Source organism: Miniopterus natalensis, chromosome 12 (genome assembly GCF_054644295.1).
Source record: "Miniopterus natalensis isolate mMinNat1 chromosome 12, mMinNat1.hap1, whole genome shotgun sequence".
Taxonomy (NCBI): domain Eukaryota; kingdom Metazoa; phylum Chordata; class Mammalia; order Chiroptera; family Miniopteridae; genus Miniopterus; species Miniopterus natalensis.
Genome location: NC_142092.1, coordinates 58,380,907 through 58,393,372, shown reverse-complemented (window position 1 = coordinate 58,393,372; position 12,466 = coordinate 58,380,907). Strand labels below are relative to the sequence as shown.

The 12,466-nt window shown below is 43.7% G+C and overlaps 1 protein-coding gene across 1 annotated transcript in view; it reads left to right on the top strand.

The window, feature by feature from the left end:
- Positions 1–2,950, top strand: part of SUSD1 (sushi domain containing 1) — an 88,027-nt gene extending 85,077 nt beyond the window's left edge. Inside the window, exons 16-17 of the mRNA XM_087822554.1 lie at positions 1,725–1,818; positions 2,120–2,950. Of these exons, the coding sequence (XP_087678680.1) occupies positions 1,725–1,818; position 2,120 (95 nt within the window). The 3' untranslated portion in view covers positions 2,121–2,950. The remainder of the gene's footprint in view (positions 1–1,724; positions 1,819–2,119) is intronic.
- The last annotated feature ends 9,516 nt before the right edge of the window (positions 2,951–12,466 follow it).

The following is a 12,466-nucleotide window of genomic DNA, read 5'->3' as shown; positions in this document are numbered from 1 at the left end:
GGTTACCAGGGAACCAGCAATTGGTTTGATGGGAAATGCAAAGACATGGGCTTCTTTGCCTGAGATCTGCTACTAATCAGCCGAATGTCTTTGAAATTATATTTAACTTGGCCAATTCTCAACGGCCTCTTTCTGAGATCTCTGAGATCCCTTCCAACCACAAAGTACTGTGAGTCTGACTTCTTGAGTCACAAAGCGAGGTCATTTGATATATGTGAAATGATAATAAACTGTAATCAGGGAACATTCTCCTGTCGCAGGCAGGAGCCTCTGAGTCAGTGACTTCTCTTTCGGCCCCCATTTTGCACGTCCAGGCATGCTGCTCTGATTTTCATTTCTGTGTTCACTCCTCACGGAGGACTGGCGAAGCCTCCTCTCTCGTTTCCCATCACCAGTGCTCAGGGGTTCCCTCTTCTCTCTAGCCTGCGTGTCACCACCGGACTGATATTTCTAGACTGCAGCACTGACTTTATTATTTCCCCTGACAGTTTTCCATAGTCCTCCATGACTTTTTTAGTCTTGTTTCCAAGGCCTCAGTGTGACACCAATGTACCTTTCTAATTGCATCTCTCATTTTTAACACAAACTTTTATGCCAGCTCTTCGCTGGATGTGGCCCCTGCCTTCTCTCCTTAATGTCATTGCTTTTTCCATGCTTACTGCCACCTGGATTGCCCTATACCCTTCCAGTAACCTCTACTTATTACAATCCCACCTGTTCTTCAAGATTAAAATCAAGTGCCATCTCCTTCCTGAAGCTTTTTTTATTTGCTTGACCAGATAGGATCTCTCTCTCTTCCTCTCTTCAGCCATCCTGCCATACATTAGGCAGGCGTGGGGAACCTTTTTTCTGCCAAGGGCCATTTGGATACTCATAACATCATTCTTGGGCCATACAAAATTATCAAGTTAAAAATTAGCTATGAAAAAATCTAGATTTATTGAATTTTGAGTGCCACCTTAGTTGCCTTGGCAGGGCCAGACCGAACGATACAGCTGTGAGCAAGACGTTCCCCACTCCTGGTGGAGAACATGGCACTGATTCAGTCACTGGGCCCAAACGTGCAACTCAAATGTGCACGTTTCCAGTTTATTTATAACAAGGGATCTCTGGGAGTCGGCATGCGATGCACCCCAAATAGAAATATTTATATCTTTCAAAGAGCTGCTGCATCAGTTTTCTTACTTTGTCCTCGGGGGAACCTGCTAAGCCGGACAGGAAGGTATCACTCTTGCTGGTACCTGGGGAAAATGGCAGAAAACTACCCAACAAACAGCATTTGTTTGCTGTATTCAACCACTGGAGCTAACTAGCATGTATCGAGCAAAAACTCCAAGTGATGTGAGAATGACTTTTTCCTCAATGCAAAGGAAAGCTGCCCTTAAAGGTCTACCCAGTGTGACCGACTTGAGAGAAGACCCACAAAAGCAGCACAGTAGCTGCATTTGTATGCTTGCCAAGATCAGTCTTCTCACCCTTTGTGACTTGAGTGTGGCCTGGTTTTATGCTTCCTTTTCAGAAATACCCTGGAACTGTGTTTTCCTGGGGCCCTACATCCTCAGGGCCAGCCCAGGGGGCAGGAGGCACTCTAGGCACTTTGGGGATTGTTTGTGGAATGAGGCCAAGCTCGGGGTTAACGTGGAGCGAGCACAGGTGGGTGTGCGCCTCCTGGGAGGGCGTGATTCCGGGCGCGGTGAGCTCAAGTGTGTGGTTTTGTCCCGCAGATTCATCACTCACGCTGGAGCAGGTGGTAGGCGTCGGGCTGGGCTCCGTGGCCGTCGTGATGGTTCTCGCATTCCTCTCCTTCTTAGCAGTGTGGTATGTGAGCCTGTTTTTGAGAAATGAGTGGAGTGGGGGGAGGATGGGGTTGGAGTCACGAAGAACAGCTGGGATTGAGGAGCGTCAAAAGGATATGGGTAGAGGTTGTCCTGGGCTCAGTGGACTCTCAGCAGGCAAAAGTCAGGAGTAAGTCTGCACCTTAGGGTGGGGGGATGCCCTCCTGTCTCAGGAGGCTCATCTCCCATGACGCTTCTCATGAATGAGCATGGGCTGCTCACAGGGGTGCCCCATGGGAAAACCACAGTGTGCCAATGGCCTCTCTTTCCTCCTCCATGTCTAGACTGCAGATGGGTGCTGCGTGGGGAAGATGCACTGCTTCTGGGGCAGATGTTATGACAGCGTCTCAGGTGCCTGCACAGAGCACCTTCCATCAGGTGTGCGTGGGGGCCTGCGGATGCCCTCCATTCCCAGCTTGACCCCATTCCTGTATTCGAGATGGTGACTATCTCTATGGAACTCCCCAAAAGGAGGAAACTGAGGAATTGCTGACGTCTTCCCTGCTCCGTGACCAGTTCTGTGTCTATGAACTTGAGATCTTTGATCTATGATGGAATATTGACCACAGGCTGCAGACCATGTGGGCTGGGCCTGCATCTTCTTCTGAGTGATGCTGAGAGACAGCACCTCTGGACACTGAATGCAAGAGGGTCTCTGCGTCTTCGTTTATAGCATCTCTGTCCATTAATTCAGAATCCATTCTTTTACAATAAGCAGTGGGATGGACTTCAGTTTGGATTAAAATTTGACTTTATGGAAAAGGTCATTGACAAGGATAGAGATCATTGACACAGGCGAACTTGTCAAACACTTTAGAAGCAGCCCTTTGCCTATAATTAATTGACCTCTGATTGGAGAGTATACTAGCCTGGTCATGCCAATAAGTTCCTCAATGTCTGTCTGATGCAGTCCCATTAGTCTTATGTATTCAAAAGCCATAAGTGTTTGTTCCAGTAAAAATATTTTGTGAATTTAAACAATTCTCTTGAATATGAATATTTACAGCAGCCTTGGTTAATTTTATTTTTAATTAATGAGGGTCTCATAAAAATGCTCCATGGCTCCTCGTAGATTCAGTGGGCACGTAGTAACACCAGATTAAAACAATATCAAACCTGTGGCCAGAATCCATGTGTTTATGGGGGGTGGGGGAACAGTATCAGTGACATGCTCGCCCCTTCTATCTACAGCAACTGTGACTGTTACTCTATCAGGAACCATGACGCATTTGATGGAAGCAGTCCTGGGGCCGCTGTCACTGGGCGGCATTTACGGATGGAGTGAATGAGTATTTAACTTTCCTTCCTAACAGATGTGCAACTCCAAGGCTCAGTAAGAAGCGAACAGAGGAAAAAGGCAGAGGCTCGAGATTTCTCTAAGGAACGGTGGCTTCTCCTCCTCCCTCCCTTTCTAGGCCTGGAGGTTAACAGCCGCGGGGGAGGCAAAAGGAGGACAGTTGAGTCCCACAACCTCTGGGCGCAGCGTCTAAGAGCTCGGCTCTAAAATTGGACAGCGTTGCAGTCCGGAGGCAAAGGGACAGTCTTTCCAACAGGAGGGCTGGCGTGTTCTCCACCAGCTTACTGGGCATTGGTGAGGGACAGGTTTGAGTAGCCTGGGCTTGTAGGCACATGAGGAGGCAGTAGGGACAATAGGAACAGGTGGAAACTGTCCACGAGGTTACTCTTCCCGGGGGGGGAGGGGGGGAGGTTCCCAGCCCAAAGTATAACCATTCAGTTAGGAAGAGTCAGAGAGATGGAAGTAATGTCCCCAGACTTGGGTGTTCAATGCCAGCGGCCAGCCCCAGCCCCTGGCGGTGTTGGGCACTGTTAGGAATAATTGACCTTTGTCCTCTGAAGCACTACCTCGGACTCCAATTTAGGGTCAAGCTTTGGAGCCATTCCTGCTCTCATCCCAGATGAATTATAGAATAGAGCTCTCAATAGACTAATGCAAATAACTTTCTGCTTTTCATTTTTATGTGCAACAATTCAAACTCACACTATTTTCACAGCTTGAATTCCATTTGGAATCATTACGCATTATTGTGATTAGTATAGGGTAGGCTCTCTGATGAGCGAGGGTTTTCCTTAAAGCCTCCTCTGCCCCAAGAAAGAATCTAAGCCTCTCCTCCTCCTGCTCCTCCTTTTTACTAGTTCTGTAAGCACCATGTGTTTTCATAACCCCCCCCCCCCAATGTCTAGCTCTAGAATTAACTGCCAACAAGTTACAGTTGTCCACATGGAAACCTAGCATAATTGTCATTGGAGAAAAAAAAAATCCTACTTGCTTAGCATCAAAAATTCTAGTTAAAATAACTATTAAGTAAAATGTACTTTTGGGTACAGTGCAGAGATATAAAAACCGTTCATGCCAAAGTACTAAAACAGCAAAAACACAGACTTTGTCACTTCCTCTAAATGTTCCAAATTATACCAGAGTCACTCCGTGTTAATCCTTAACAGAAGGAGATGCTGAGCATTTGTAAGAAGAATGTGGCATTTTTCTGCAGTTCCATCCTAATAGTTTTCTCATAAACATGAAAGCAGCTTTCAGTTTCCTAAATTCACCTGGTAGCTTTACCACGATACTGTTCTTTTCTCCCCAAAGTGGAACCTGGTTAAGGGGGAAAGACATCTCAGGAGACTGATGGTGGGTCTTCCTGGGAGAATGTGGGTCCTTCTATCGAAGAACAGGTCAGGTGGCACTCAGAGTTGGGTAAAGTGCCACTAAGTAAAGCTGGGTCCTAAGTGGGTCCTAAGGTGGGGGTGGAGGAAAGGGTCTTCCCTGTTAGCTGGCTTGGGGACAGTGTGTAGAGGGGAGCACTAAGATCCAATATGGAGTTTCTTCTAGACTGGGAATCAAAATTGGGGTGCTGCCCAAATAGGGAGCAGATTGTTCCCTGGCTGATTTTGTGTGTGTGTGTGTGTATGCCTGCACGCATGTAGTTTTTACTTATTTCCACCATAATTTTTGTTTGTACGTGTTTTTTCACTTCATTCTCACAACAGCTCTGTGTGGTGGGAGTATTAGAGTTATTGTTTACCCTATTTTAGAATGGAGAAATGGGTTCAGACAGATATGGGGCTTGAATTGTGGGGCCAAGTCTTCTGACTGCAAGTCTAGTTCTCATTGCTGGGATTTCACAGGCCTTGAGCTAATGTTTGGACAGCCCTTTTGGTTCTCGGAAGAGTCAGGCCTTTACATATTCTATCATCTATCTATCATCTATCTATCTATCTATCTATCTATCTATCTATCTATCTATCTATCTATCTATCTATCTATCATCTATCATCTATCTATCATCATCTATCTATCTTCTATCTATCTTCTATCTATCTGTCATCTATCTGTCTATCATTAATCTATCATCTATCATTTATCCATCTATCTCTATATTGAACTAGTGCCTTTGCTGTTACAGTACATGTGTCTTTTAGACCTATCTTTTCACTATAAGGTTCTCCCCCCTACCCCCCATCACTTCTAAAAGGAACCACAAACAACCAAACAAATAGTTGGAAGTTAATTAGGGGAAATAGGTAATAGTCAACCTCTGACTCAAGACTTGAACTTGCAGCTGGGCACTTAAGACCAGGGCAGAAGTGATTATCTTGAAATTCCACATTTGCTTGGAATAAAGTTGATTTTAAATTGATTTTAAAGAAAGTAAGAATTCTCAGCGTTCCCTTTTTATTGCTAAGCTCATATTCTGGTTTTTCTAAACCTTCCTCTATTTTTCCATTCTTTTCATCTAAGAGAAAACCAGTGGTAGTAGTAGAAAATCAGATAGTGTTTTAAGGACCTTTGGCCTCCCCCCAACCTTTGTTGGTTAAACTAAAGTGCTGATTTTGGAGAGGAGCGAGGGTGTGGCTTTTTCTGTGCCCAAGTTTGTGGGCTGGTGATACAATGAAGCAAATCTACAAAGTAATCTGTGCGTCCTTTTTGTTGTGCCGGTCTAGATATTTTATATTTTGTTATCTTGAGTCACTACTTTAGCTTCTGCCCCTGAAAATACATTCCCACAGCATCTTCTTGCTGTCTTTGTCCCAGATCCTTGCCATGCCAAGTGGAGGATTGCCCCATGGATGGCTCCAGTCACACTCGTTTTCTTACCCACTGGACCCTTTGTCCTTCCGTTGGTGGAAGTGTGGCTTGCTTCAACGGTTCCTACATTTTGTGGGCCTGACTGCCTCAGCTTCTTGACCCTTGGGTTTCTTATCCTTGGAATCAGATACCAGACCACTGTGCCTGCTGAAGCTTTAGGGATCACAAGTCAAATTCTCTGGGCGGAGGTCCCCTTGCAGCTCCTTTTTCCAGGATTGCACTGAGGAATACCCCTGACCCCTGCGATTGTGACGAGAGGAGGGAAAATGCTCATATGCCAATAGCTTTCTCTAAAGAACTTCTTCTTTTGACCTTTTTAATTTAAACCACTTTATATTTTGGGTATGAGGTTAAGAATCTGTCATTTTAGAATATGGAAGTATTTGCAACCAATTATTTTCTTCTCCATTCTTTGGAACTTTGGTCAAAACAAAACAAAAGGTGTACAGTTTGGGGTCAAAGGATATGAAAATATAGCTCACAGAAAGAAATGCAAATATCTCTTAAACGTAAGAAAAGATGCTCAACCTCGCTTTTAAGAAAAATGAAAATCAAAGAAGTATCATATTTTACCTGTCAATTTGGAGGAAATCCAGAAGTTTAACAACACACCCTTTTGTGAGGCTGTGGGAAAACAGACACCCCAACATTGTTAGTGAGAGCACAGAATGAATGGTCCAACCCGTGCAGAAGGAAATTCTGCAATATTTACATTGCGTTTGTCTAGATGCCTTGTCCTTCAAACTAGCAGCCCCACTTGTGGGACCTATTCTATGCGTTCCCCTGCACATGTTCAAAATGACTCATGTACAGGGTTATTCACTGTCACATAGTTTACAATAGCAAAAGCTTCAACACAACTCAAATGCCTCTCAGGGGGAAACTAGTCAAACAAACTATGGTACGTCCATGTACACAATGGAATACTATGCAGTCATAGAAAAGGAACGAGGAAGAGCTCTATGCACTGATACCGAGTGCTCTCCTAGATGTACTATTTAAATGAGAAACGCAAGGTGGAGAATAGTGCATATGGGATGCTGTCTTTTATGTAAGAAAGAAGGGGACTGAGACTATTCACTCAACTTTCCATAAAGAAAGACTGTAATAAAAACAATGAGTTCGTGAAATGGCTACAAATCAAGCAAGGGAGAAGGAGATGCTGGTGGACAGGGTGAGCGTGAGTCTCGAGAGTGTTTCTCTTCTGTTTTGTTTTGAATTTAAACACATAAGTATATTACTGTTCAAAAACATCAAAATAAAATTTTATAAGAAAAAATAAGTGTTCCCCTTAATACCCTATTACACATGTGTCAAATCAAAATCGGATGGGACTGCTTGGCTTCCTTCTCAACCTAGCCCCAAGGCACTTAAGATTTGGATAAGATTGGTTTAACTCTCCATTGCAAAACCGATGAGGCAGCCAGTACTGTCTTTTAAGATTCCTGAAAATTCCATGAGTGGGTAGAGGTGGGTGTGTTACATTCTCATGGTCAACTTTACGGCCTCATTTCTGCATCCTACGCGTCAGTTTGGCTGATGGATCATCTCATCCTCCCATATGAGCCCGTCCACCCGCATGGACCCACGTGTGGGATTCAGCTCCTTTTTGTGATTTCCACTCAAGGTCTTACTAAGGACTTTGGGCATTTTGATAATGTGAATGGAGAGTGTCTTAGTTTCCTATGGATGCTGTAACAAATTGCCACAAACTTGGTGGCTTACAACCACATGTATTAATATTATTATTATTATTATTATTATTTTCACATTTGTTATTTTAGAGTTCTGGAAGTCAGAAGTCTTTCATGAGTCTCACTGGGCTCCCGTCAAGGCATTGGCAGGGGTGTGTTCCTTTTGACATCTCTAGGGAGAACCCATTTCTTTGCCTTTTCCAGCTTCTAGAGGCTGTCCACATTCCTCCACTGTGGCCTTGCCTCTGTCTTCAAAGCCAACAGTGTATTATCTTCAGATCTTACTCTCACTCTGACCCTCCTGACCCTGCTCCTTTCTCTTATAAGGATCCTTGTGATTACATCCGGCCTACCTGGAAAATCCAGGATAATCTCTCTCTGTCTCAAAGCTCTTTATTTCATCACCTCTACAAAGTTCCTTGTGCCATGGAAGGTAACATGTTCTCAGGCACTGGGGTTAGTATGTGGACATCTTTGATGGCCATTATTCTGCCTGCTGCAGAGTTTTATATTTAAATCTTCAAACAATTAATTGTGCATGTTAGCTATCCCTGTTCACAGTTCTCTTCCCTTCCCTTCCCATCTCATTCTTTAGCAAATGCTCTGAATTCCTGAGATGCAGAACAATTTAGCTATGTCTTATTTATTTATTATTTTGCTAATCTATGGCCTAAGCATCCACATTTACCCAAATAGCTTATCAAAGTATTTTTTTAAACAAAAATAATTTCCTCCTTAAGAATTCGATTGTTAGTTGTTAATTTTTTAAAATTAACAAATTTTTGTATGTGTCTGTGTCTACAGTATTCCAGTTTTCAGTTTACAAGGTAATTCATGCTTACTTTTTGTTGTTAATGCCTAGATATTTTATATTTATATTTTGTTTTATACTTTGTCTGTTTTGAACTTTCTCTTTTGTTCCACCAATCTATTTCTGTGCCAATACCACCTGCTGTAACTGTAAAATAGGTTTTTATATACCAAGCAAAAGTTACCACTTTTTTTCTGTTAATTCTCAGTGTTCTCAGCTTTTATTATATATTTATTCATGTATACATGTTTGTAATACATAAACTAAGTAATTATTTAGTTAAGTTCCCCTCAAATTCTTAATTTTTTCTTGGCGATGTGTTCACCGGTTTCCCCAAGGACACGCGGTTTGTATTACCTCTAGTCTACTGCTGCATGTTGGCCTGCATTTTTGCAAATCCTGATAAAGTTTCCATACTGACTTACCTTTTTTGCTACATGACTTCTGCTTTGCATAACTGCTTGCTTGGTCAAGCATCATGCTATATTCTGGTAAACTAAGTGGAAAATCAATTGTTTGAACTGAACAACAGGAAAAAGAACCTATTTTGAGCAGATACTTTCTAAGTGAAATGAGAACCTGAGAATCAAGTCTGTAGGGGAGGATGCCCAGCTATGCTGAATTTTCAAGCATTTAAACCGAGAAGTTCCATAATTCTCTGATCTCAGTAGATTCCCATCTAATTCTGAGGCAGCAACTCAGGAACCACATTCTGAGGGTGGTTAGAGGTCACTAGTCATTTACATTGATTTTTATAAGGTTTAGAGTGAATGTTTATAGTGAAAGGGAAGCTTTGTTTTGTTTTGTTTTTTAACCATCCCTAATATGAAGGGGTAGGACTTAATGCATAGAAAAAGCAACCATAGCTTAAGTTAGTCTGAGTTACGTTATATTTTGGAAATGCTTCAAACTCAATATCTATGTCACAAACTCCAAGTCCGAAGTTTGTAGATTATTATGTTTTAAAAATTATTCTCAGGAAAAGTCTTGCTGAATCACCACAGGTTGGTTGGTTGGTTGATTGGTTTTTTAAACTACTAGTTTCCTAAATGTCCTGAATGTCATCATCCAGTTGTCTGGGAGTTGCTCTGGGCCCACCCTTGAGCCCATCTTCGGGCCTGTCTGTCATTTGGAGAAGTGAGTTACTGGCTGTCCTCCTGCTAAGTATAAAGCCTTGATGGCAATTTAAAATTAGTGGGGATGATGGATCCTTAGGGAGCGTGGGAATAAGAATCTAACCATTTGGGGAGAAACTTGTTTGCAATAAGTATGGTTAACAAAGAGTTAATAGGTTTACTACATAAAAGTCTTACATATCAAAAAGAAAAACTGCCCCTAACTGGTTTGGCCCAGTGGCTAGAGCACTGGCCCTCGGACTGAAGGGTCTTGGGTTTGATTCCAGACAAGGGCACATATCTCAGTTGCAGGCTCCATCCCCAGCCCCGGTCCGGGGCATGAGGGAGGCAGCCAATCAATGTGTCTCTCACATCAATGTTTCTCTCTCTCTCTCTCTCCCTTCCACTCTCTCTGAAAAGCAATGGAAAAAATATCCTCTAGTGAGGACTGAAAAAGAAAGAAAAAAGGGAAAACTGATCAGACGATTCACAATGAGCCTGCTGACAGTTTTCGTGGCGGTCATACCTGTGTTTGATTTTCTCAAAACTGCCAAAATGGAGCAACAGATGTTCTCTGTGGGCACAGGAAGCCAGGTGGTGATTTTTCATCCGCGCTCACGCAGCGCGGACCTTCAACCTTTCTACTCCCAGTAGCACTTTTTTACTTTCTTGCCTGACACTACTCTCGTCTCATTGGTGGCTTCCCCTTGATCATTTCTCTCTGAGTCATATTTTTAAGCCCAAAGGACGACTTAATGTGTGTCCTCGACTCTGAGTGTCCCCAGGAAGCTTCCCAGGACATTTTCAGAGGAACGAGACTGGGCGTGTGAGGTTCTGTCCTGCCCATTGTTAACGGAGCATTCCTTACGAGTAAATTGAACTCTTGCCCGACCGAAATGATGTCATTTGCTTTCACTCTGACTCTGAACTTACCCTGTGATTGAGGAATCAGCCCAGCCTTCATTTCACAACACCCAGCAAGTAGCTTACTGAGCGCCTTCAGCGGTGGGCTTTCTACCCTGCGCAGGGGTTCAGAGTGACGAGCAGGCCAGCCAGGCTCCTCGGGAGGGGTTAGCAGGGTTTTGTCACTTGGGGAAGACTAGGAGGGAAATCCCAGGAATGGGGGAGGGGACATAGAATGTGAACCAAGGCATGGCATTTCAAAACGAGAGACATTAAAGACTGCAATGCAGCCCGGCCGGGCGTGGCTCAGCGGTTGAGCATCGACCTAGGATCCAGGAGATCGGGGTTCGATTCCCAGTCAGGGCACATGCCCGGGTTGCGGGCTCACAGCCGATCAATGACTCTCTCATCATTGATGTTTCTATCCCTCCCTCTCCCTTCCTCTCTCTGAAATCAATAAAGATATATTTGAAAAAAAAAAAAAAAGGTTGCAATGCAGGGGCTGGAGGAGAAGGCCTGATGGTGGTGCGTTGGCCTGGGTGGGCATTGGAGGGGTACAGCCGGTAAGGAGGGAAGGATTTGTTTGTTAAGCTTTTCAAAATAACATTGAGAAAGAAGAAGGACAGCTGCTACACAAGTTGTGATTCTAATGAGACCTTCCCCCCCCCCAAAAAAGCTTACTAGCTATTCATCTAAATTATATTTCTCCTTTTGAGTAGTTACTCTGAGAGGCTGAACATTTATTTCAGCGATGTTATTAGTGTTTAAAGAAATCTTTTAAAGTCCCCTTGGGGATTGCCTTTGGAATGTGTTTACGAGCTACAGAAGAATGTCAGTTGTTCTCATAACCTCACAGTTTTCTCTGTCTTTGTCAGTGTATGGTGAAAACATTATATGTGTGTATAAAATATATATCATGAAAACTTAGCCAGCTGGACTTTTAGAAAGTGGAGCATGACAAATGGCTTTCACCTATTTCCAAAAAATCGAATGCAATCTGAAAAGGATTTCACGTGTGGACTCAGAATACCCCCCAAAATGTTCTGTGGGCTCTGACGGCAATCGGAAGGGTTCCAACAATATTTTGAGAAGCCCTAGCATTGGAGTCAGTGTTGGCCTCTGCAGGTGACTGTTGGCATGGGGACCGTGTTCATGATTATATCTGCTCTGGGGAATTTTTGTCACTGTTGTTGGACAGGCTGTTATATGACAGTTTATGGTCCACAGTGGCCTCCAGTGCAGTCACGCATGATTAGAACCTCTCCCTAAATCACCCATGAAGACCGGACAAAACTGGGGAGGGAAGGGGCTTTCCTAATGCCATCAGAGACTAAGACAGCCTAGCAGCAGATCCTGAGGAGGACTGGACTTTTTAGCTCATTGCTCACTCTGGCTTTATTTTGCAAAAACAGAGCCCTTTTGCAAAGGGAGGAAGGCAGGAAATTGGCAGCGGTGGTTCTTAGGCAAGAGAGGCTTTTTGCCTCTAGACACTGCCCCAAAGCGATAGGAGACAGTGGCAGAGAAGATATGGTGTGCTTGGCAAGGCAGTGTCTCTTGCAACACGTCATTCCTCTGCAATCGATGATGGGTCAGTGGGCTCCCAAGGGCAGTGTTTCTTATTCTTTCAACTTTTGCCCGTGACCCTAGAACTCATACTGGTGGGACCCTTTGGAATTTCCTCCACTTATGACCTGCGACCCTGCATTGTGCTCGTGAGCTAGAGATTGGTGTCAGGACATAGGACTCCGTTTGTTCCAAATGGCTTCCTATCTGGTTGCAGTCTTCAGAGTGTTTAGCATAATGCAGCTTTCAGAGCTACAGCAGACTTAAAGTACTTTTTCTTATTTTCAGTTCTTTTTCATTCCTGTTTTTGTCGGTAAAGGGTTTGGGGGTTAACATCCACTTCTGCCACCATTTTCCTTATAAATCCTCACAGATCGCTTTACTTCAGAAAAGTCCATGAGCAAATAATTTAAAAGATCATTTGGGGAAATGAATGA